Source organism: Leucopleurus acutus (genome assembly GCF_964270905.1).
Source record: "Leucopleurus acutus genome assembly, chromosome: 17".
Taxonomy (NCBI): domain Eukaryota; kingdom Metazoa; phylum Chordata; class Mammalia; order Artiodactyla; family Delphinidae; genus Leucopleurus; species Leucopleurus acutus.
Genome location: NC_139159.1, coordinates 46704184 through 46731755, shown reverse-complemented (window position 1 = coordinate 46731755; position 27572 = coordinate 46704184). Strand labels below are relative to the sequence as shown.

Sequence of the window (27572 nt, the reverse complement as noted above, 5' to 3'; positions counted from 1 at the left end):
GCTTGAACTTCCTTGGGTATATGATCATATTTTAAATTCCTTAAGGGCAGGGATCATGTCTTATTAATATTCCTACCCTCAAAATTACTTACAACAGAGTCTTGCCCATTATAGATATTCAGTAAGTGTTTTCGAGTTACTGAAAATATAAAACCTTTTTTAATATGGTTGGGGATATATGAGTTATATGGAATAAATCTGAATATCTAAGGGAAAACATTAGAAATTTAAAACACTACTTAAAATGAAATCATAACTTCTTCTTTTCCGATTTGGATTCCTTTTATTTCTTTTTCTTCTCTGACTGCTGTGGCTAAAACTTCCAAAACTATGTTGAATAATAGTGGTGAGAGTGGGCAACCTTGTCTTGTTCCTGATCTTAGTCCATCAACAGATAAATGGATAAAGAAGATGTGGCACATATATACAATGGAATATTAGTCATAAAAGGAAACAAAATTGAGTTATTTGTAGTGAGGTGGATGGATCTAGAGTCTGTCATACAGAGTGAAGTAAGTCAGAAAGAGAAAAACAAATACCATACGCTAACACATATGTATGGAATCTAAGAAAAAAAAATGGTCATGAAGAACCTAAGGGCAAGACAGGAATAAAGACACAGACCTACTAGAGAATGGACTTAAGAATATGGGGAGGGAGAAGGGTGAGCTGTGACAATGTGAGAGAGTGGCATGGACATATATACACTACCAAACGTAAAATAGCTAATGGGAAGCGGCCGCATAGTACAGGGAGATCAGCTAGGTGCTTTGTGACCACCTAGAGGGGTGGGATAGGGAGGGCGGGAGGGAGGGAGACAAAAGAGGGAAGAGATATGGGGACATATGTATATGTATAACTGATTCACTTTGTTATAAAGCAGAAACTAACACACCATTGTAAAGCAATTATACTCCAATAAAGATGTTAAAAAATTTTTTTTAATAAATAAAACAATAAAAAAGTGGGTTTTTAATTATACAAAAGGAAATAAAAGAAATTGTTTTATGGAAGAATATGTTTTATATTTGCATAGGTGATCTAGCTAACAAATAGAAGGGGGAAGGAAAGAAGACTGAGATGTAGGGTGGATTGCAAGAATTCACTTTAAGAAGGAACATAATGATATTATTGGGAGATGATTTTCCATGGGTCTCTTGTGTTTTTGCCTGTCTTACAAGTAGAGGCAGTCAGTGCCTTTGTTTCCAATGCCATTTTCACGGATATCTGTACAGTGTACAGCCTCAGAAGACAAAGATATTGTCCTCCTTCTGAACAAAGAGCAGGTTTGCTTACAGTCTTGTAAGGTACATATAGGGCCTCCCACTAGAGAAAATGGCAGGCATAATTTCTACCCATTATAAAGTTCAGGTTCCTCTCCTGTAATATAATCCACTGTATACAGGTATCACTTGGCCCTCTTCGTGCCATCCTGTAGGAATTAGGCTTAGGGCAGGGACACAAAAAAATGCTAATACTTCGGTAACTGCTAATGCTATAGATAATAAAGTCCTTTGTCTCCATTCCAGGATTCTTGTATCTCTAGGCAGCATTCATGAAATTATGGCCTGGATAACTTCTTAGCTTAGAGGTAGGGTGAAATCACAGACCCTTTAGAATTCTTGACACATACCTGTTATTGTTTTTGTTTTTATAGGGCTGCTGGCATATTCAGAGGCCTGATATGATTGTTGCTTTGCCAAGGGTGCACTTCCAACAGACACCTCATCCTCCTTCCTTCTGCTAATTGGCATAACAAGAGGAACAGCTATCACAGGCTGCTGGAGACAGTCAAATGAAAAACTGAATTATTTACTATTTCTTAAGCAGAGAAGGTTAAACACAGCATCATTGAAGAAAGTCCATTGCATGTTGTGGTTGAGGCTTTATTCATTTTTAATTAATAATCACCCATAATCCCCATCCACCCAGAGATAACCATCATTAGCATTTTGATAAATTTCCCCCCAGTGTCTACATATTTTGTTTTCAATTGAGGTATAATTGAGGTACATCTTTATGTGAGTTCCAAGTGCATGACACAGTGATTTGATATTTCTGTACATTACAAAATGATCACCATGATATGTCTAGTTATCATCTGTCACCACACAAAGATATTATAATTGACTACATACCCCATGCTATACATGGGGCTTTATTATTTTAAATCAATGAATCAATCAATCTCTCTTGCCCTCCCTCTTGGTCACTGTTTCTCACACACACTCACACAGGAACATTTAACAATTTCAATTTTAAATTAGAATTCTGTGCAAAAACCAAGAGAGCTTGGAATTAATTAAAATTTAACATAAATTTTAGTAAGAAGTATAAAGGTAACATGTTAGAGGCAAATCAAAACTAAAATTAACTTTGAAAATTATGATCACTAGTAAATGAAGTTATCCTTATAAAATGATATTTTAGGGAAGTACTTCTATAAACTGATCAGGTACATGTTAATATGGACAATCCAATTTTTTTTGAGAATTGCTGAAAATCTCTATATTGCATCTGACAAAGTGATATCCACAGCATATTTAGAAAGCACAGAAAAATATCTATAGTTAGAGAAAGCTGGAAAACATTACGATCCTATATTGAATGCATGAGTGCTGAGCTGGACAATAAAGCAGCTGTTTCATCTTTATTCACTGAAATAAAATCTGATGTTACTGCTGATGACGCCCAATACAATCTTGTCAGATTTTTGGCCAAAAAAAAAAAAGTTATTTTTAAGTTTTCTTCAGGATCAAAGATCAATGTTGAACTGAGTGGAAAACAATCATCAAATGTTGGGTTTTAGCCACAAATTGAGGAGGAAATTGCAGCTTGGGAAACAACAGATGATAACTGTGATACAGCTGCATCAGATGGTGAATCTGAAGGGGGTTGGTTAGGCTGGAGTGTGGTCTAATGTTACCCTCAACACTACAACATCTACACTTTTATAGATCCAACTTTAAGTTTCACCCAACTTATGGTAACTATTTAATATTATTTAAATTATGAATAACTATTTCAATGAGAACATAGGTACATTATATAACCATATAATATAATGGAAAAAAAGCCAAATTATTTTACAAGTTGTTCCCTAGGGTGAGTAAAAGGACAAGAAAACTGATAATGAGAAAATGAAAGATTAACTATATTGTGGGAAACACCACAATGAAGAATATCTGCTTTCATGTTAAGTATTTAGTCAAACTGATAATATTTTTACAAATCTAAATAGGAAATAATATTTAAGAGCTAGATAAGAAACGCTGAGTCTAATTTAAACTTGCTCATCTATAAAACAAGGGGGTGGAGATGTCTACTAGAAAATCCCTTTGTGCTCTAACGCTTAGTGATTCCATAATCCCTTGAATTTCCTGGACATCATTTACAAACCTGGAATTGATGAAGCACTCAAAGAAGTTAGGACCAAGTTTAGAACCAAAATTAATATATAATATGTGATTACAGAAAAATTCCGTGCTGTATAGTGTGATATTTAATTCACGCACAATAGGTGAAAGATGCGATTGATGGAAGCTATGATATTGGAAATACCCAACAACAAACAAACAAAAAAATCTTTCTTTTGGTGGTTGAGACTCTGGGTGCATTTTCACATGGGTAAAAATACAGTAAAAGGCCAAATAAAAACCCTTTCTAGGGCTTCCCTGGTGCGTTTTTGGAAATATGAATACCCCAGTCAAAAATATCAAAAGAAGGAGCATTTATTTTTAGCAACCGCCTGTTGCTCTGCTTACATTCTTCTGCCTTCTGGTACGGGATATTCCCCCAAATTTCCATTGTACCCTAGTCCCATATCTGTCCTATTGTTGCCCCATCAATATCCCGTGGTCCCCAAATACCTAAAAAGACTTTTGTCCCTCTTCCTATAAAATTTTCCTTTATTAATTTAATAAATGTAAAAATATAGGAAATTATGAAGAATAAAAGAACATCCATATTTTCATTATAACCAATAATTACTGGCAATTAACAATTTATCATATTTGCTTTTTTTAAGGAGAAAAGTAAAATATTACAGATAAAGCTAAAATCCCCTCTGATTGCTAACTGCCCATTCCTCCCAGAGTCAATCACTATTATATTGATACAATCCTTTAATTTTTTACACCCATATTTACTTACACATATGCCATATATATAGTTTATATATAATGTATACTATATATAATATGTGATATATAATAGATAATATATAATATGTAATATACGCAGGGTGGTTTGGGAAAAATATAAGTACTCTCATATTGCATATGTCCTTGGGAAATTGATTTTTGCATTAAATAGAATTTTGAGACTTCCATACTAAAACCTATTGAATAATTTTTAACAAAAAAATAATACATCATGTTAACGTGCCATGCTTCATTTATCTGCTTCGTTAGAGACAGTCATTTAGGTTGTCTCCAATTTTACACCATTGCAAAGAATTCTGCAAGGACAGGCTTATACATGACTCCTTAGGCTCATATGAATGTCACTGTAAGAACACAGCTCTATCAAAAAGGGGAATTTTGGGGTCACAGGCTACGGTCATGTGTAATTTTATTAGACACTGACAAATTTATTAATTTTCACTCACAACAGTAATATACGAGTCCATCCATTTTCTACATTTTCACCACTACTGAATACTAGCCTTTTTTCACACAACAGATTTTAAAAGTGAAGATGATTAGTTATGGGTTGATAGGTGTTGAAACTGGGCAATAAGGTCATAGGGTTCAACTATACTCTCAATTTTCCATGTTGGAGAAAATGTAGAACCGAAATAGTAGATTAAAGGCATTTTTAAAGCATATTTTTGAGATATGCTGAACTGTGGCAAAATAGTAATACTATAAAGTGCTGACGAAAATATAAACTGTACACCAATTCTGGAAGCAAACTGGCAATATTACAAAGGCCTTAAAATATGCTAAACCACATGCCTAAAGTTACTAGTTACACTTCTAAAAATATATCCTAAGTTAATAATTAAAGAAAAATGCAAATATGAAGATATTTATCCCAATATTATTTGTAACTGAATGATTAGGATTATGGGCATTTATTTGTTTATCTTTTAAATGAAACTACTAGTTTTGAACTTAGAGAAATATTTATATTTAACTTAAAAATACTTATGAAACAATATAATAAAAATAAAATAAAAAATCAAAATCTTTGAAGGTACTTGTATCAATCAAACAAATGTATAATTTACTTAAGCTACTAGAACGCTACCTGACATTCAGGGATATCTATGGTGTACTGGAGATAACTGCATCACTTATAAAATAACCAATGAAAAATTTATAATACAATGAAATATTATTCAGCCCTAAAAAATAAGAAAATCTTGCTATTTGTGACAACATGGATGGACCTTGAGGCCATTCTGCTGAGTCAGACAAAGAAAGACAAATACCACATTTATATGTGGAATCTAAACAAAACAAAACCCAAAACATCAAATTCTACATACAGAGAAGAGAGGGTGTTTGCCAGAGACAGGGGGATTGGGGGAGGGGTGTGTGTAATGGGTAAAGGCAAAGTACTAACTTCCAGTCATAAAACGTAGTGTACGATATGATGACTATTGTTAATAATATGTATTGTATATCTGCAAGTTACTAGGAGAGTAAATATTTTCTCGTCACAAGGGAAAAAATTATTTAACTATGTGTGGTGATGGATGTTAACTAGACTTATAGTGGTGATTCTGCAATATATACAAATATTGGATTGTTATGTTGCTACCTGAAATTAATATACTGTTATATGTCGATCATATCTCAGTAAGAAAAAAAATTTACAATTAAATTTTTCTCAAATTGTCCCTGCCATTAGTCTTAACTTCTCCATTACTCATACTCCATATTTTGTTAAACTTTCTAAAATCCAAGTCTATTTATATTAGTTTCCTATACTTCCTCTGTACCCTTTGGGATAAAGTCTCAAACACTTACCATTACAAATAAAATCTTTTATGAATTGGTTTTCAATTTCTACCAGTGTCTATAAGAACACTTGGCTCTAGCCTGGAAACACTGAAGGTCCCTTTCTTGCCAAGTTACTCCATCGTCTTTGCCTCTGCTCACAGTTTAGTCTAGAACAAACTTCCTTGTCTGGCTTACTTTTATGACACTCAGCTCAATTGTCAATTCCTCCTTCTAACACCCATCCTCACCTGATCATGAGAATGTTTCCTTTTATGTTTTCATATACTCCTGTAAATACATCTAACATAGCAATTACAGTCAGCCCTCTGTTCATCTGGAACCCGAGGATACAGAGAGCCAACTGTACTACACCAAGGGACCTAAGCATTGTGGATTTTGGTATCCACAGGGGAGGGAGGGCTGGAACCAATCCCCTATGGATACCAAGGGAGGTACCAAGAATGGCATTACTACTACATTCCTTCACATTCTCAAATACACTAAATACCTCTAGAGGAAGGGATATTCTCAACCACGATTTCTGTTTCTATAGCCCCAGTACCTAGAATACTGCACTGTATTCTGTATGTATTTGATAAAAGGAAGCATGAAATGGAGAAGGGATGGCAGAATTTTCAAATGAAATTAGGACAAAATGAAGAAAAACTTTTAAAAAGATGCTCCTTGAGACACGGGTTGCACTTTTTTAGTTAATTTTTATATTCTTATGTAAATATAAAATTATACACTTTTCTCCTATAAATTAGCTTTAAGTTACCTCAGAAAAAAAATACAAAGCTATTCCAAGTAGAATGTTACAAAATTACAATTAAGTCAATGGGAAAATGCAATTCAATATCACATAAATTTGGCCTCAAAAATTCTTAGTTCTAGAGGGAAGAGATATGGGAACATATGTATATGTATAACTGATTCACTTTGTTATAAAGCAGAAACTAACACACCATTGTAAAGCAATTATACGCCAATAGAGATGTAAAAAAGGGCTTCCCTGGTGGCGCAGTGGTTGAGGGTCTGCCTGCCGATGCAGGGGACGCGGGTTCGTGCCCCAGTCCGGGAGGATCCCACATGCCGCAGAGCGGCTAGGCCCGTGAGCCATGGCCGCAGAGCCCGTGCGTCCGGAGCCTGTGCTCCGCGGCGGGAGAGGCCACAACAGTGAGAAGCCCGTGTACAGCAAAAAAAATAAAAATAAAAAAAAGATGTAAAAAAAAAAATTCTTAGTTCTGAGATATACTAGATGTGTGAAAATAGGTAAGTTAATCTCAATAAGCATGTTTCTTCATCTTTAAAATACGAATAATAAAACCCATCTGTCAGAATTACACATAGAGAATTACACGTAAGTATTCAGGGGACTATAATTAGCTCCTTTTGCTTTGTAATTTAGACCCCTTTAAACACACACATATCCCAACTCTTTTGCACCAACCATCCCAATACCGAGTTAGGCACACTCAATGCATGTTTGTTGAATAAACCTACAGATGAAGAAGAAATGTAGAGATAATGAAAATGAAAGCTAACATTTTCTAAGCAATTATTATGTATTGGACACTCTGAGAACAAACATGTAGGGACTATGAGGGAAAATAAGCCAGTAAAATAGGACTACCTAACCTAGTCTCTCTAAAGTATCTGCTTTACAAGCAATTGTAGACCAAGTCCCTTTAACAATCAATGCAACTCTACTTTGAACTGTAATTTCTTGTACAGAAATTAAAGAGTAGAATTGCTTGAAAGGGGTAGAAGAATTCTGGTACCTCCATAAATAAAATCAACAGAAGAAATATATAACTCTAACAAATAAGAAAAAAAATTATTTAGAGAATTATAAAACTTTCTCACCTGCTGCATATGTTTACTGGTTCGCTTCTGAGGTTGATAAATAAGCCAGGTGTATAAGATAGGGTCAATATTAACTGCTAGTCCTTGTACATTACAAAGAAGTACAGCACCTAAAAAACAAGATTTTTAAATTGTTACATTCCTCCTAAAAATAATAAGCTTGATGTCACTTTACACCAATAAGTAGGAGAGCCATAATAAAAAAGATGAACAACAGTAAGTGTTGCCACGGATGTGGAGGAATTCAAACCTTCATACATTGCTGGTGGCAACATAAAATAGTGCAAATAATATGGAAAACAGTCTGGCATTTCCTCAGAAAGCAAAATATACAGTTACAATATGACCCAACAATTCTATTCCTAGGTATATACCAAAAGAACTGTAATCAAATATCCACGCAAAAACTTGTACACAAATTTTCATAGCAGCATTATTCACAATAGCCGAAGAGTGGGAAAACATGAATGTCCATGATGAATTGCTGAATGGATTAGCAAAATGTAGCAGAATCACACAATGGAAAACGATTTATCCATGAAAAGGAATGAAGTACTGATACATGCTATAACATGGATAAGCCTTGAAAACATGCTAAGTGAAACAAGCCAGTTACAGAAAACCACGTATTATACGATTCCGCTTACATGAAATAGCCAGAACAGGCAAAACCATGAAGAAAAAAGTAGATCAGTGGATGCTGGGGCCTGGGGGGAGGAAAGAATGGGAAATAACTGCTAGTAGATATATGGTTCTTTTGGGAGTGATGAAAATGTTCTGTAATTAGAAAATGGTGATTGCTGTACAACCTTACAAATATACTAAAAACCACTAAATTATGCACTTTAAAATAATGTACTTTATAGAATGTGAATTATATCTCATTAAATGTGCATTTGCCTTTAAAAATAATAATAAAGTTTATCTTTTAGGCAAACAGCAATTTCTATATTGGCCATGAGAAGGGAATATTATCTCCCTTTTTTGGTTATATTACAGAACTAACTCATGATATTAAAGGAAGCATTATTATAACCACTTAATAAATCACTGTAAATTACAGCTTTAAATGTTCAGAAGCAAAGAGAGAGAGCTGCCTAGATGAAATGCAGGCTAACATTCTGACATGAAACACAAAGACTAAAGTGTAACAAGTTGCAATTCCATCCTACTAACTAAAACATTTTTGTCCCTCTCTAATAAAAAGTAGCTCACATAAACTTAACTAAAGCAGGATATCCCATTCTTAATTTATGTGGGGCAGGTCATGTATATCTGTAAATAAGATTTTTCATTTCTACATATATTTTTTGATAAAAATAGTATTAGCTCCACTAGGATGTACAGAATATGAAGGAAGGGGTATTAGTCAGCTTTGCTCTCAACTGTATCTCCAGCATCTGAAAAAGTACCTTCCACGTAGTAGAAGCTGAAAAAAGAATCACAATAAATGGTAGACAGATTCTCAGGTTAGTTGAAAAAAGCCCATTTGTTCTATAATATTGCAGATAATTAAAACAGCTAGTACAATTAGCATTAATACCAAGTCCTATGAAAAGTGAACCACAAAGAGACTGAGATACAAGGATGGAGGAGACAAAGCAAGCAAAAGAGAAATTTCCTCCTTTTTCAAAGCTTTGCACAGAATTTTCATATGAAATTTGCCATGTGTACTCCTGTTCTACTTTACATTGCTACTTCTCCCAGGAACCCCAAATCGGTATAGATTCCTAGGCAACATGCTGAGACAACATAAGCAATCCCTCCTTCCATGTAACAAAGCATGTGCTAGTGAGCAATGATTCACTCAAATACACATATCAGAAAGGAATGATGGGGAGAAGCTAAATACAAGATGACTGCAAAACGGGGGGATCATAACTGAAGTCAATTGGAAAATACAATTTAATATATATTTTTTCCTGTAACAGAATGCAGATTCCTCATAAGAACCTAAATTCTCCTATTTCTCAAATACCACTAATATACAGAATAAAGGCTTAACATGCTATATTATATTAAGGAAAATAAAATAAGACTCCCAAAATTATATCCAATTTTCAAATAATTCTAACAGCTCTACTATGCCAGAGACTATCAAGTCCACAAACTAACAAAAATATAGTATCTAGATATATGAGTATATATAGCAAGAGCTAATTTGAATAGTGTTCTTGTTTTAAACAACTCATTCCATCAAAATATGTTACTAGGTGAGAAACAGAATTTGGCCTGAAATATGAAAGACTATTAATCAAATCCTTTTTATTTTAAAGAAATGTGTTGAACACATTTAAATAGAGTTCAAAAATTCATTTAAATTCAAGAATACATAATTCAATCATAAAAGTTAAAAGACTTTTCTAAAATCCATATACAGAAATAAAATTACATTTAGATTTAAATTACTATGAACTGCTTGCTGTCACATGAGCCCACAATATTTTATAATTAATATCACATAAATATTAAAGACACCAAAATAATACGTGGTTAACAATAAAGAATGTATTTCATCAAAAGAAGGAATTACCACAAGAAAAAAACTTTGGGATCCAGAAGACAAAGGATCCAACACAGGAAAAAAGTGACCCAGGATGACAATAGTGAATTAGTGACAAGTATATGGAAAACTTAGAAACAACAAACAATTAATAAATACAGGAAAAACAAATGTTATAAAGAAAAGGATAACTAACCATAGGATAAACATGACCATACCATGAATAATATCTACAGACAGAACTATGAAAATTCTGAAAAAAATGAATTCATTGATTAATCAAATGTATAATACAACAATATCATACATTTGATTACTGGGGGTATAGGTACATAAGAGGAATGTGTGATGGGCGCTGAAGAGGGTAAAAGTTCGCCAATTATCATTTTCCACAGTAAGATAGCAATGAATAACGCTGTAAAATGAACAATCAAGAAAGAGCAAGAGGGCTTCCCTGGTGGTGCAGTGGTTGAGAGTCCGCCTGCCGATGCAGGGAACATGGGTTCATGCCCTGGTCTGGGAAGATCCCACATGCCACGGAGTGGCTGGGCCTGTGAGCCATGGCCGCTGAGCCTGCGCTTCCAGAGCCTGTGCTCCGCAACGGGAGAGGCCACAACAGTGAGAGGCCCGTGTATGCAAAAAAAAAAAAAAAAAAAAAAAAAAAAAGAGCAAGAGAAGCCAAGTTATTTAAAAACATGGACGTAAACACCAAAACAATTACCAAAAAGACGTTTGAAAAGGGAACATTAAAAAACAGGCGCAGGTGCAGGTGACATGAGGGAGAATATAACTGGGATTCTCAAAATGGGGACAACAGAAAAGAGAGGTAGATGAGCTTTAGATTTTCTTGCTGAGGAATATCCTTATAGCCACTAGCAAAATGCAGAATAAATTTTTCTCTTTGAGAGATGTCTCCAATTCATTGTAACATAACAGCCACAAATTAAGATCTGTGAATGAGTTCCATAACAAAAAAAATCAGCAAGCACTGCAGAAGGCAAGTGAGCAAGAGCCAGAAAAAAGAACAAACAAGTTTAGACTTTCAAGCACTGAAGATATTTGAATACAGAAAAACAGCTATGGGGACTTCGCTGGTGGCGCAGTGGTTAAGACTCCACGCTCCCAAGGCAGGGGGCCTGGGTTCAATCCCTGGTCCAGAAACTAGATCCCACACGCATGTCACAACTAAGAGTTCGCACTCCACAACTAAAGAGCTGGCGAGCCACAACTAAGGAGCTGGCAAGCCGCAACTAAGGAGCCCACCTGCCGCAACTAAGACCCAATGCAACCAAATAAATATTTTTTAAAAAAACAGCTATGTAGAAAACGTTTAAAATACAAAAGCATGCAATCATGAAGGGGAACAAACAATGAGAAAGTAATAGCAAAGGACACATTTTAAATAAAAATGGAAATTACAGAAATGATAGATTTAGTTTTTGAAGTAAAAAACTCATTGGACAGGTTAAATAGCAGATTAGACATAGCTGAAGAGAAAATTAATAAAATAGAAGAAACACAATAAGATAATTTAGAATGTATCTGAGATAGAAAAATGAGAGAAAACAGTTAAAATGATGTTAACAGATATGAGGCCTGAGTAAGAAGAACAAACATATACCTAATTAGATTCCAGAATGAGTTACTAAGGAATGAGAAGAGGTAATATTGTTAAAAAATAATGGCTGAGGGACTTCCCTGGTGGTCCAGTGGTAAAGTATCCGTCCTCCAATGCAGGGGATGCAGGTTCGATACCTGGTCAGGGAACTAAGATCCCACATGCCACGGGGCAACTAAGGCCGTGCGTGACAACTACTAAGCTCGCATGCCTCAACAAGAGAGCCCACACACCACAACTACAGAGCCCACACGCCGTGAAGCCCACGCACCACAGCTACAGAGTGAAAAACCCACATGCCACAACTAGAGAGAAGCCCGCGCACTACAACAAAGAACCCGCATGATGCAACTAAGACCAGATACAGCCCAAAAAAAAGAAATAAAGAAAAAAGTGGCTGAGAATTTTACAGAATTGCCAAAAGATATTAAGCCTCACACCTAAGAAGCCCAAAGACTCCAAACTGGATAATTAAAAATAAACCTATATTAAACAAACAAACAAAGAAGAAACAAAACACTGAAGAGAAAAAGAAGATCAGAAAAGAACCCTAAATAAAAAGAAAGATGTCCTGAGGTATAGAAAAGCAAATAAATTGACAATCAACTTCTTAGCAAATAGTCAATGATATTCAATACGTGATTTTTCTTCAAAACTTACATATATTCTTTTGTATGCACCAAGTGTTACCATTAAAAGATGATAAAAGAAGAAAAAGAATAAATTAAATTGATTTTGAAAGTAAATCTATCAGGATAAGTTTTGTTCTAATATTATACATCTCAAGTACAAGCCACATAGAAACTATTTTTTAAATTATGATGAAAATATGCAAAAAACCTATATAAACAAAGCAGTTATAAATTTAAAAGAATACAAACTTCAAAAGACAAAAGTAAATTAAGGAATTACAGAATTCTCCATATGAGGCAAGTTATTTTAATAGTCTTTTCATATGTGCCAAAAACTAAGCATGTTGAGTAAATTTTTAAAAACTTTCTCAGTAAGTTATTAGCACACCTTTAAAATTGGGAGGGTAGAGAAAGGGAAAGGAAAACAAATGTAAATAGGTAAATATTTTCACATGGACAATTAATTCTGAAAGTCTTATTTTATTTTAACGAAAAAGTTAAATACTTCACCAACAAATATTCAATTAAGTCACATAATTGCATTATACCAAAAATGACTAAATGACTTATAGCCAGGCTTGAACTTTATGAATGTTAAACAGGTAATAAAAGAGAATAATCTATTAATTTACCAACTTAGCTAAAATTATAATTTAGAATAATGTTCTCCTAAATATAAAGGGATATTTTTATATTATATTCAATTTATGAGACACAGCCTTTAAAAATAACACACAAGTTTTGACATATAAGTGTGCAGACAATTAGTGTGATAGTTGACTCAGAACAGATCCTCCATAAATCACTAAAATTTGGCAATATATTATTCTGTTTAATTTTAGCCTGGGAGACAACTAATGAGAAAAGTGTGCTTTACTCCTCTGTTCACTGCCAAAATGGCTCACTTATCCACATTCCATTCAGGCTTTACCAATTAGTTAAACCAAGGCACCACTGTCATTTTCAGTTACATCCTAAGCTGAAGAATGAGAACTGAAGTAAGGGTTAGAGACCAAAGATGCAGAGCATTAAAATTAAACATACATCCTTCTTATCAGCTACAGAAACCTTGTCAACCAATGAGACTGTCCTGTAAAATATCAAGTTATTAATAGGAAAAAGTACCCTGCATTTATCTTAAACCAATGAATGAGACAAAAAACACAGACATATTAATCTTCATCTAAGTTTAAGTGGCTAAAACTCACTATTTTTCTATTATGCAACTATAGTAAAGTACGAACTTTTTAGATGCATAGTGCTCTTAAGAAATTGTTACTCTTAGTTTTAAGAATAATTTCAAAACTTTTGGCTACATAGTTAAATAAACAAAAAAGGAAGAATCAATACTTCAAAAACAAGGGTGGGGAATAAAAGGCAAGATAGAGCAATCAGACACTAAAAAAATGACAGAGCAGGGATGAGCTGCCAACTACTGGCAACCTTATCCAAGGTAATTGTCAAATTTAGTATAAATGAATCATAAGATTTTTAGGTATGTGTGTATGGTAGCTCATGTTACTTAATTAATAATTATTTCCCCTTCTCTTAGGATATAGAAAATCACAAGAGAACTCTATCCCATTGTAACAATAAGAACAAGCCATGTAACCTATCAAAGCTTTTCAACATTCATCAGACAGATTTTTTATGAACAAAAATCATAAAAGTGAAAGGCCCCTCATAGGGCAGAAGGAATGAACAGTGGCTTTTATTCTTGGCACAGCAGTAGGAGGAAAAGAAAGTGGATAAGAAGAAAACAACTGACCTTTTAACAAATGTTTAGAGTTAGTTAGGGGCAGACATGACAGTTTAGAATCTCTGCAAACCGTAGACACAAGGGGAATCTACCCACCTGCCATCTCTTTTCAACAAGCCTCCACCAAATGTTCATAAGAATAACAGGGGACAGGACTGGACAGATGAGAAAGATCCCACTGAGATGCAGGGACATGGAGCCTGATGAAGTCTGAGTGCAAAGAAGGAGAACCGAGAGAAATCTCACAGCCACTCTGAACATTTCAGTGAGCACCAAGCAGGGCAATCTGTGCTAGGAGAAGAAAAGAGGAACTAAGAGAGATAGATCCCTCCATAAGGACAGATGAAAACGGCATGCTGAAGTCTGAGGGTAGGTCAGGAGAACTGAGTGCAAGTCACAAACCATACTAAAAGAAAAATTCTGATCCTGCTCTCAAAAATATCTGAAGTCTGGGGTGACTTAATATAAGTAAAGCAGGATCAGAACAAGCTCAACCACAGAATAGAAAGCAAAGACCAAACCCAACGCAACTACACCAAAAACATGACAAAATAAGAGGCATGCCCTTCTGTGGGCATAAGCATTATTTACCATAGGTTCTATTCTTTTTACATACAATGTTTGGCATTCAATTTAAAAAAAAAGATATGAAACACACAGTAAAACAAAAAGAAATACTATCAAAAGAGAAAACAGGGGCTTCCCTGGTGGTGCAGTGGTTGAGAGTCCACCTGCCGATGCAGGGGACACAGGTTCGTGCCCCAGTCCGGGAAGATCGCACGTGCCGTGGAGCGGTTGGGCCCATGAGCCATGGCCGCTGAGCCTGCGCATCCGGAGCCTGTGCTCCGCAGCAGGAGAGGCCACAACAGTGAGAGGCCCGCGTACCGCAAAAAAAAAAAAAAAAAAAAGAGAGAGAGAGAGAAAACAGTCAATAGCACCAGTCCCAAAGGTGGCAGATACGAGAATTATCAAACAGGGACTTTAAAAGAACTCATAAATATGCTAAAGAATGTAGTGAAAAAGGTAGACAAGCATGAACTGAAGGGCAATTGCAACAGAGAGACAGAAACTATTAAAAAGAGCCAAACAGAAATCCTAGAATTTGAAAAATATAGTATCAGAGGTAAAGGATTCTTTAAAAATTTCTTTCTAAAACTTATGAATGATATCAACTGACAGATTCAGCAAACCCAAGAAAAATAAAGGAAAAGAAAACCAGATCTACACACATCATGACCAAAATGAAGAAAACCAAAGATAGAAAAAAATGTTGAAATCATACAGAGCAAAAAAAGGCACAATAGACATAAGGGAACCATGATAAGGACAATTTCTCATCAGAAACAATGGTGGCCAGAAGACAGTGGAATGATACCTTTAAAGTGCTAAGAGACAGCCTAGATTTCTATATCCATTGACAATATCCTTTTAAAATGAAAACAAAACAAAAAAAACAATTTGTCACCCGAAGTCTTGCCCTACTAAAAATTATTAGAGAAGTGCTTTAGTCCAAAAGAAAATTATGCCAGATAGAAACTCAATTCTAGAAAAGAAATGAAGGGCACCAGAAAGAATAAAATATGTTGGTCAATAAAACAGACCTCTTTAAAACATTCTATTTTAGTTACATGTATATACACACACATACACACACAAACGTACATCAATGTTACTGTCAAACCCAATTTAGATTAAATAAAAAATATATATTGAACACATTTGTGTACACATGTACTTTTTTATTTCCATCTATCCAAATTCTGCACATCCTTTCATTCAAATTAGCTTCCACCATTAACACTTCTTACCACCACTGCCCTTCCCATTCTCTGGCCAGCTGCAATACTGAGTATTATAGAGCTCATTTTAGCCACTGACTCAATTTCATTTTCTCAGTATATAAGAATGTCATAAGTTAAGAATAAGGATGGCAGAAGAGGTTATGAGTGCTTTAGGAAATTGCAGAATGTGTGAAATAGTGACACATTCGGAAAGACCCATCTGTGTTCCCTGGTCATGAATTCAAAGTGAGTGAACTCATCCTGGTTGCATGTTTTTCTCCAGTCCAGTTGAGGTCCACAGAAGGAAGACAAATTGGACTTCAAAAGACTCTGCTTGTTATTTTATATTTCCTATTGGTGTTCTTCTTTTTTCTCCCCAGATCAAATAGTTACTTAATCAGTTTTATCAGGTATTAAGTTAATAACTGGTTTCCTTCTCACTCTTATGTCTTATTTCTCAATTGGAACAGAATTCATAAATGAGATTTAATGGTAACCTCAAACCATAAGTGTCAGTAATTAATACTTTGTGATATTTCAAACTTTTTACCTCTGATTTTATATTTATGGCTTAAAACCCTAAAACCATAAAGGTATTTACAAACAGCTTTGAGAGGAAAAAGCTTAGAATTTCTAAAAGATAAGAGATACCAGAGACACAAGTAAAGGCAAAAATCAGACTAGAACAAAATATTAGGAAAAAAATAACAAAGACAATATTCATGACATAGGAAGACCTAAAAATTACTAAGCAAAAAAGATATAAAAACAAACAGGACAAGGGCGGCGGGGGGGAGGGAAGCTGGGACGAGGTAAGAGAGTAGCACTGACATATAAACACTACCAAATGTAAAACAGATACCTAGTGGGAAGCTGCTGCATAGCACAGGGAGATCAGCTCGGTGCTTTGTGATGACCTAGAGGAGTGGGATAGGTAGGGTGGGACGGAGGCTCAAGAGGGAGGGAATATGGGGATATATGTATGTGTATAGCTGATTCACTTTGTTGTATAGCAGAAACTAACACAACATTGTAAAGAATTATACTCCAATACAGATATAAAAAAAAAACCAAACAGGAAAATGGGCAAAGAATATAAAAAGACAACTCACAAAATAAATACAACTGGCCTTCACTAATGCTCAACATTACTAACAGCTAAAGAAATTAATGATAAAACAATAAGATAATTTATCAGTGATAGATTAACAGAAGCTTAAATGAATTAAAGTCTATTACTGATAAAGCTCTGAAGAATAAAGCACTCCCATGCTCTGCTGAAAGAAATGTAAACTAGTACAGTCTTTTTGAAGGCTATTTTGGAATCACCTATTAAAATTTTAAACGCACAATTCACTGATCCAGCAATTTTAGTTCTTGGAATCCTACATAAATATTTGTAGATGTTCTTAAAATATGTGCACAAAGATGTTCACTTGTAGTATTATTTACAGTAATGAAAATATGTAAAAAAAATCTATGTCTACAGTCAAATTATAAGTATTTAATGTTACACCACTCAGCTATTAGACGATGAAGTAGAGAGTATATAATGACACAAAAATAAGTGCAGAATAGTATATAACATAATAATAGTTAATAGTGTAAGCATAAAACATGCTTATATATATTTAAAGATAAAATAGTGATATCTCTAGGTATATGTAGGTAAAAATATCAGTGATATACTATATAAAAAAAAAGATTTGCAAGTACATGAACCAAGCTGTATATAAACCAAGGTAGAACAAACATATCACTTCATGATATAAAGATAATATATTACTATATTATTTATATTCTAAAACCATGAAACTACATCCACATTTTTCCTGATCAAAATTTTGAATTTCAGTGAAAAATTCAGTTCGTGTAAGAAACAAAAGCAAAAACTTGATTCACCACAAGTAAAAACCATTTAGAAAATTACCAGATCTCATAAAAGTCTCTCTTTTATTTATCTTCAATGTGTCATTGTTCTTTACTCAGGACTTTCATTATTCAGAATCCCCATCCCCGTATCCTGCACCAAATCAATGTAAACAAATATGGGATCCTATAACTAGAAAATAACTTTTAAAAGCAATTCTTCACTTTAAACTGGATTTTTTAGAATTATCATATGATCCAGCAATCCCACTCCTGGGCATTTATCAGAACAAAACTATAATTCAAAAAGATACATGCACCCCTACGTTCACAGCAGCACTGTTTACAATAGCCAAGACACGGAAGCAACCTAAACAACCACTGACAAATGGATAAAGAAGGTGTGGTGTATATACACAATGGAATACTGCCAACCATATAAAAGAACTAAATAATGCCATTTGCAGCAACATGGATACAACTAGAGATGATCATACGAAGTAAAGTAAGTCAGAAAGAGAAAGACAAATACCATATGATATCACATATGTGGAACCTAAAATATGACACAAATATGACACATCTATCTATGAAACAGAATCATGGACATAGAGAACAGACTGGTGGTTGCCAAGGGGGGTTGGGACAGGAATGGAGTGGGAGGTTGGAGTGAGCAGATGTAAGCTTTTATACATAGAATGGATAAACAACAAGGTCCCACTGTAGAGCACAGAGAACTATATTCAGTATCCTATGATAAACTATAATGGAAAAGAATATATTAAAAAATGTATATATTTATACAACTGAATCACTTTTGCTGTACAGCAGTAATTAACACAACATTGTAAGACAACTATACTTCAATAATAAATAAATAAATTTTGTTTATTTTGTTTTACTGGAAAATATAAGCAAAATATAGATTATAAATCAACACATAATCATTACAAAATTTATTATCATTGACTCACATACCTCAGTAAAATCTTTTCTATTGCTAATATGAGTTTGATTCATTTCAAATATTTCTGCATCGCTTTTATATATAGGCCCAAAACTCCAACATACATCTTAATTATATTAGCATATATTAAATAACCTAAGGCTATGTGCACTGCAAAGATACTGCAAAGAATATGATAGAATTACCTTTTGAATTAATGATGCATAAAAAATGAATTAATGTACAACTTGGAATAAAGCAGTATTTAGTTTGGTTTAAGTATTTTAAAGCCAATACTGATCATCTCTGATCATGCTTAATTCTAAATAATTAATAATGTACTGATTTAGTATTTTAATCTTACTGACTCTATGAAGTTAAATCTGACTTAAATTTTAAGCATACAGAATTGAGGATCATATGTATGTATCTCTTTCTATAGATAATAGCAGGAAACTTAATAAATGTTTTTTATTATAATGATTCTTAAAATCAACTGAAAGAAGAATCTTCAAAGTCATCCACACTAAATGGGGTCTATAGTTTTTAAATTCCATGTACCAGCAGTGGTTAGAAAGGACTCTTTCAAAATTATGATAATATTCAGCAAACTAACTAGGAGACAGAATATACATTTTGATTTAATTATAAAATCTTTGAATTACTAAATTTTTTATTAATAATGATAAATCTTAACTTGGAAATTAAAAGCAATGCTTTTTTAACCAAAACCCGACAAGCATGTATTTTCTGATACTTAATAGCATTACTTCTCATTTCATTTAAAATCTCATGGCATAAATCATAGGATAGATTTCTAGCATTCTTTTAATCCCAGGACACTGCCCTCCATTCCATCAGTCATCCTTCTCCAGCCAACTTATTTCTTTCACTTTTTCAGAAAGTAAGGCTGCTTTTTAAATACAAGAACCCTAGGATCACCATGTTTCAAACATAAATGAAAATTTTTTTAGAAAATTGCTTATCCGCATTTATCAAAACAAACAAATCCCCAATATTTATGTTTTTCACAAAGTAACCTGAAACTGATTTTTCCCCCAACTTGAGTTCCCTTTGGGGGAAAAAAACCAATGGCTGAGGAAAATATAAATTTGCATGTTTAATTTACCCTACTCACTATTTTCCAAAAATACTTACTAGAGCACTTGATGGTTATCTGGAATCTTATGCTATTTACACCATATAGACCACCATAAATAACAGCAGGTCTCTGAAATATGCCTATGTTTTATTCTACCTTGCTATGGTTCCAGTTTTGACATCTTTCCTCTGTAACTCAGACATAAAACACTACAAGATACACATAAATTTGAAGAGCAGGCAACTTTAGCCTTATATAGAGTTCTCAAGGTTACAAAGCTTACGTGGGTGTGAAGATTGGTTGATAAAATTAGAAGCTTTAAAATTCAAGGACTTCTGGATTCTACATAGGATTCTAGTATTAATTCAAATTCATGGTTGCCAGCCATTAAAAGAATTAAGAAGTCATTAATATTCCTGGAGTTCAAATTGGATTAGAATCTTCTGTAACATTAAAGATTAATGTGGAGCAAGTATATAAAATACAGAACACAAGGAATAGCTATAGCTATTAAAACCAACCACAATTATAAAATATATTAATTTCATACTACCTCATTACTTTAAAAAAACCATTGAAGCTTTGAGTGACATGTGATTTAAAACTATTTTAAATAAGTTTGTCAAATTTAACTCCAAAACTCCTAGACATACAATTTTCAAAGTTTAAATCAAAATACTAGCAAGGATATGGTATAACTGATAGTGTAACACAGGCTTCAGTCTATAGACTATGAGATATTTTAGTAAAATTATTTTAATAAAGTATTTTGGAACACAACCATGCCCATTTGTTTACATGTTGTCTATGCTTGCTTTTGTATGAAAATAGCAAAACTGAGCAGCTGCTAGAGAGATTATATGGTCCACAAGCCTAAAATATGTATAGTATACGGCCCCTTAAGAAAAAATTTGCTGATTCCTGTTAATACATTGCTGGTAGGAGTTTACTATAACAATTTTGCATATGAATTTGGTAATAAAAAGTTAATACCTTTTAACTAATTAATTTCATTTCCAGAAATCTATACTGAACAAATATAGGAATTGTTTAATATTAACAATTTCACATACAGTTATTTGTAATAGAAAATATTCGAAATGATCTAAATCTCCAAAAATGAGGACTGGTTATGCAAACTGATGTATTCAAGTGACAAGCCAGTACATGTTCATTAAAATGATGGTTATGAGGATTATGTAATAATAAGAAAATTCTTAGGACATAAACAGAAATTTTAAATACAGTCTAATATAAGGTAAATAAATAGCAAGGGAAAAACTAGAAGAACATATGTAAAAGAAATTTCAGTGGTTTGTGACTGGTTGATGGGTTAATTTTGTTTTCTGCTTTCTAGATTTTCTAACTTTCCAAATTCTATTTACTAAAGATATAATTACTTTTACAATAAAAACTTAAAACAATATATGTAAACATCTAAAGATTTCATGTGTTTAGCTGACTGTTATTCCTCTGCTTAAACACTGTCTTCCCAATCTCCTTTGCATTAAATGTAAACTTCTCATCATAGCCTACAAAGTCATGCAAGATCTGACTCACCTCTCTCTGAAATCTCATCTCTGACAGTCTTCAAGGGTGACTATATTCCAGCTACCCTTGAACACGCCAAATTCTTTGCTATTCCTTCAGTCAATCTCTAATCCTTCACAGAGGCCTGCCTCTGACTACTCTATTAAGTTTTCATCAAGTATCTTTGTTTAATATTTATGATTATATAATTTTCTGTTTACGCATTATCTACCTCCTCAGAGACAATATAAGCTCATGAGATCAGGGACTATCTTCACTGTTCATATATGACCGATGCCAAGCACAGGGTTTGGCACATAGAAAACACTAAATTTAATGGATGAATACATGAATAAAGTTTTACATTTACCTTTAATCTTTCAAGCACTTATTATTAAGTGTTGCTTCATTTCATCCAGAAGTAATTATTTTAAAATATTTTCAAATCAAAGAATACTCCAAATATTACTCAATATAAGACACACTTTGATTACTGATAACAAACAGCTCTCTCTCCAGCCTGTTTTCCAATATTCCAATGTGACACTATTTCATGTATGTTGTATTAAGACTTTAAACTGATTATATAAATTATATAGGCTATGTGGAGATACGTTATGGTCCACAAAAACTAGGAAGAAAATACTGTTAATCAATATTAACATTTGGCTGTAGATTAGACTCCTAATACTTGAGGACTTAAACCCCAGCTGCCTCAACATCTATGTCTACACTGTAGCCACATGAAGCTGGTATCCGGAAACAAATATATTTCTTAAAGATATAATTGGCATCACATAAATTTTTTCTTTAATGTTTTATGATGAACATTTTCCTGTGTTGTTATTGTTTTTTACTCTCTAGCATTCTGTTCCCCTGTCTCAGATACCTCTAATTCACCCCTTGAGCCTAAATCATTCCAGCAGTGCAGTGGTGACCAGCACTACCTGGCTTCCTAAACAACTCCATACAGGGCAAAGTGACTGAGCCTAGACCTGTGCCTATCCAACATGTCTCTTGCCTCTGGATCCAGGGCTCGCAGATGACTCCTGAGATATGGAGCAGTACAGTTCCTCATTCAGTGCCCATAACTACATGCAGAAGCTGGAGGAGCAGCAAAGTTAGTGTCCTGAGGAATAGAACCTTGACCAATGGAGTACGTGAGCAAGGGGGAAAAAAATCTCTCCCAGAAAGAACTGTCCTGGGAAATAGTGGTATATAACTAGATTATACACCCCCATACTGTTCTCCCTCCTTTGCTGACTCATAACCTTAATCCTTCAACTATAATTGCTAGTAATAAGCCTTTCTCTTAGGCTTTGCTTTCTGAGGAACCCCCCAAAATCTTCTTTTGTTTCTTCTGGTAAAAGCACTCAAGTTCCCTTTGGGAAATTATCACACACCCCCCCCGAAATCATATATAGTTGAGTGGGATTATCAATCAAGGTGTTCTATACTTCCCTGCCCAAAGAATATGCATGTGACTGAAACCAAGTGTCTTAAATTGATCTTAAATTACCTATTCAAACCTATGTCTATTTCATTTTACCTCATTCATATAATTTGGTCAGCCCTCTCTCCTTCTCTCCCTCCCTTTCTTCCATTCTTTAGCTATCATTTATAGATCTAATACATATAAGATATTGTGCTAGGTATTCAAGGTACAATGATAAATGATTTCTGACTGGATTCTAAAGGAGTAGGATTCTGCCAACTTGACAAGAAGCAGGAAAGGACATTCCAGGAACAAAGACCTGCTTGTGCAAAAACATGGATAAAAGAGAGGACAGTATCTTTAAGAACATACAAATAATCTTAAAAGGCTGGAGCTGAAAATATGAATATGAGCATATGACTAGACCATGAATGCCCATTCCAAGGAGTAGTATTTTATTCTGAGGGTGTTAAATACCACTGAAGATTTTCAGGCTGGAGAAAATGATATCGCAAATGTGCATTTCAGAAAGATGAAAATGAACAGAGCATGGACTATGGACTGAGGGGTTACAGGCAAAATAGGTAATATTTGATACTTTTACAATTAATCAGGCATTCAGGACATAAACCACAAGGGCACAGCCTGAGAAGTAAAAGTGAGAAATATTTTATTTGAGGGGTAGAAATAACATTTCATAACTAAATTAGATGTAAGATATAGGAAAGAATGGCTCAAGTCACTGAGAAGATACAGTGATATAATTATTGATGAAATGGACTAAAATAAGAAACAGGTTTGAAGAGAAAGGTGAAGACAGCAATTTGGGAAATGGGGAATTTGGGGTGTATATGGAACACCAAGGTAAACATATTTATTAGTAGTCATAATATACAGGCCAACATTATTTGTGGAAACATTATTCCTGGGAGTAGAAGTGTAAATGAACTACGTGGAAGGAAGGAGTTATAGTTATCAAATTACAACCATAAGTAAAATAAAAATACACAAATTTAAATATGATACAACACAATAAACAATGAAAGTAATGCATATATATAAATATTATCGTTATTATATAAAAATATATATATAAATATTATCAGTGTAAATAAATACAGCTAAAACCGTTGTAGTCAAAGGAAAAAAAACAAAACCTCAAGACTATGTTCATCAAGGAAATGAATTGTTTATGGACAGATGGTTATGGACCGAAAGAAAAGAGAAATTTGAAAAGGAAATTAAAGAATGGTTAAAGGACAGAATCAGAATACAAAAAAATCAAGCTACATCCTCTCTCTCTTTCTTCAATATTTCCAAGGGAATGATCCAAAGCACCAAAAGCTAATCAAATCAAGCTTTTAAAAAAAAAACCATTTGATTTTATATATGTAACAACAGTCTTACTGAAGTTTGTTGGTTCTCTTTCCTCTAAATTGGTTTCACTGTTCTCAGGTAAACTTATAAATAATGGCAAGTGACTACAATTAGGCTCCATATTATAACCTACTCACTTGGAAACACAAAGGTAGTTTCTCTTTCCCAATAATTTCAACAAAAGTCTTGGATATAAATCTCCCTGCATTGGCTTGGTTCATATGATCATCCCTGAAACAATCACTTCAAAAAAGGAATGAAACTGGATTTCTAGGCATGGGTCACATGTTCAATCCTGGAACTACACTGTGAAATCAATCCCACTTGAACTATATAGCTTGCAACTACTATCAGATAAGGAGGAAATGAATGCTGAAAAGGCAAAAACAAAAGAAATGTCACATTTCACACCTAGGAGTTAGTACAGTAACTGATCATAATATTGTAATTTTTAAAGAATTTGATTACTTTAATTCCAAATTTCAATGCTACAAGAATAGTATAAGGAGCTCCAAAATACCTTCCAACCAAATCCCCCAACTGTCTAAATCTGGACCCAATTGCTTTACACATACCAACACACATCTACATATGTGTGTGTCCATGTGTCCATGTATAAAATCCTTTACTGATCCATTTGATATTTGAATTTTTTTTACATCTTTATTGGAGTATAATTGCTTTACAATGGTGTGTTAGTTTCTTCTTTATAACAAAGTGAATCAGTTATACATATACATATGTTCCCATATCTCTTCCCTCTTACTGATCCATTTGAGAGTATACTGGATACATGGTGCCCATTTATTTCTAAATATGTCAGTGTGCATTTACTAAGAACAAGGACATGTTCGTACAGAAACGTTGTGTTTTTGAACAGATGTTGTGAAAAATTTTAAAATCTTTCCTAATACTGAAAGCTCCTTAATTTAACAACAACAACAAAAAAGGTCTGTGTCACAAAGTCTCTTAATATCCCTGGAAATAAAAGATATTTCCATTACAAATAAAGAGAAAATGCAACATCACTAAAACAAAGTAAGTATTCCTTGGTCCATTTCTTTTAAAACATGTGATTTTCATTATTGGGAATTTTTCAGTTCTTGCCAGTAGTCATAGAAAAGATTCAGATTTCATTTAGAAAGTTCTCCACTCCCAGGTGGATAATAATCAATGTCTACACCCCCTGACAAAGGAAACCAATTGATTATACATTGCACCCCCACAGAAGTGTGCCAAGTCCAGCCAGTAGAGTGCCAAAGCACAAATGTTTGACATCCAAGACAGTGAGGGTACATGGAAGGATGTAATGAATTCTTCACAGGACTCTCAGCAGAGTTCATCTGAATTTGGCATACTCTGAGCCTTATTTTCTCCATTTTAAAGATGAAAGGGTTCTGCACCAGGCCAAGTAACAGAACCAGATTTACCCTCTCATGTGAAAAAACCAAAATATTGGGAGAAAATATATGAAAAAAAGGTATGCAAGACACAGGAAATCAGGCAACAAAGGACTGTGAACCCTGACATAAAAAAAATAAGGTGAGCCCTACAAATTGCCCCAGCTTACTGCCTTGAGAGAACTTCCAGGATATGGTGCAGAGAGAGGAACCAGGCAAAGCTCGGCACTCTCTCCAAGTAGAGAAGACATAGCTGAGAATACACAGAGATTAGAGTGGCTGGAGTTCTCAGAAAAGAGTACCAAAGAGGAGAGAGAGCTGCACAGAGAGAGAATTCCATAGATCTTCAAAGGGTCTTCTCAAGAATTCAACAGAAAGAAGAAAGAGGAATGGATATACAAATAGTCAATAATCACATTAAAAGCTGTTCAATATCATTAACCCACTAGGAAGGCAATACTAAAAAAAATTGAAAATAACAAATATTGACAAGGATGTGGAAAAACAGGAACCATTTAGTACAGTGCTGGTGGAAATACAAAATGGTTCAGCTGCAGTGGCAACAGTCTGGAGGTTCCTCAATAAGTTAAACATAGACAATTCAACTCCTAGGTATATTCACCAAAGAACTGAAAGCAAGTACTCAAACCAATATATGTAATCATGTATTCATATGTACACATGTTCATAGCAGCACTACTCATAAATGCCAAAAGGTGGAAACAATTCAAAGGTCTATAAAGGATGAATCGATAAATAATAGTATATACATACAATGGAATATTATTTGACCACAAAAAAAGGAAAAAAGCACTGACATATGCTATAATGTGGATGAACCCTGAAAATATTATGCTAAGTGGAAGAAGCCAGATGAAATATGTCACATATTTCCAGTGGGAAATGAAGAGGAACCAGACAATAAGAATAAGAAACACTCAGAGAAAAAGAAGAGAAACCAAGAGAAGAAGCAAATGGAAGAAAGTATTTCAAGGAAAAGAGAGTGAGCGATTTTGTTAAATACTACTGCCAAGTTAGAGAAAATGAGGACTGTGAACTGCCAGCTGAATATAACAATATTTAGGTTACTAGTAATTTGGACAAGAGCAGTTTTAACAGAGTGGGGAGAGCAAAAGACTGAATGGAATGAATTCAGAAACAGGAAGAGAAGAAATGGAGACAGTAGGTATAACACAATTCTTTTGAGAAGTTTTACTGCAGAGGGCAAGTAAATGCAGTGGTAGCTGGTGAGGAGAAAGTGGGATCCAAGGAAAGTTTTGTTCCTTTTTTTTCTTTTTTTTTTTGAGACAGGACACAAAACAGCATGTCTATTTATAAGCTGGTGGAATGATCCAGCAGAGAGGGAAAAGTGAATGATACAAGTGAATGAGTACAGATTTACTGCAGTGATGTCCTTGAATAGGGAGAAGAGATGGGATCTAGTGAACCAGCTTTAGATAACAGCATGGCTATTTCATCTATAGTAACAGGAAGGCAGAGTACTGGTGTAGATCCTGAAAGGTAAGTTAAGATGGTTGTGCATGTGAGTTATGAGAGTTTCTTCTTATAGTTTCATTTTTTTTCAGAGAAGTAGGCAGCAAAGTCATCATCCATAAAATGGGTTTGAAGGTGCTGACAGTCAGGTATGGGGGAGGGTTTGAAGGTGCTGACAGTCAGGTATGGGGGAGGGTTTAAGGAGAGGAAAAAATGAGAAAGAGTGGTTTAAGGACAGTGCTTCTCAAACTTGAATGTGCTTAAGAAACACAAACGACCCTAAACACCCAAAGCAATCCTGAGAAAGAA

General features: G+C 34.2%; 1 protein-coding gene across 10 annotated transcripts in view; it reads right to left on the bottom strand.

The window, feature by feature from the left end:
• Positions 1-27572, bottom strand: part of VPS13B (vacuolar protein sorting 13 homolog B) — an 808377-nt gene that overhangs the window by 483679 nt on the left and 297126 nt on the right. For 9 of the 10 annotated variants that reach the window (XR_014326885.1, XM_082859134.1, XM_082859132.1 and 6 more), the window contains 2 exons: positions 7818-7927; positions 1634-1781 (listed from right to left, as the gene is read on the bottom strand). Coding sequence is in view for 9 of the 10 variants with exons in the window: in XM_082859134.1 (XP_082715260.1) it covers positions 1634-1781; positions 7818-7927 (258 nt within the window). In the remaining variant the exon portion in view is untranslated. The remainder of the gene's footprint in view (positions 1-1633; positions 1782-7817; positions 7928-27572) is intronic. The other variant, XM_082859136.1, reaches the window with a different exon arrangement.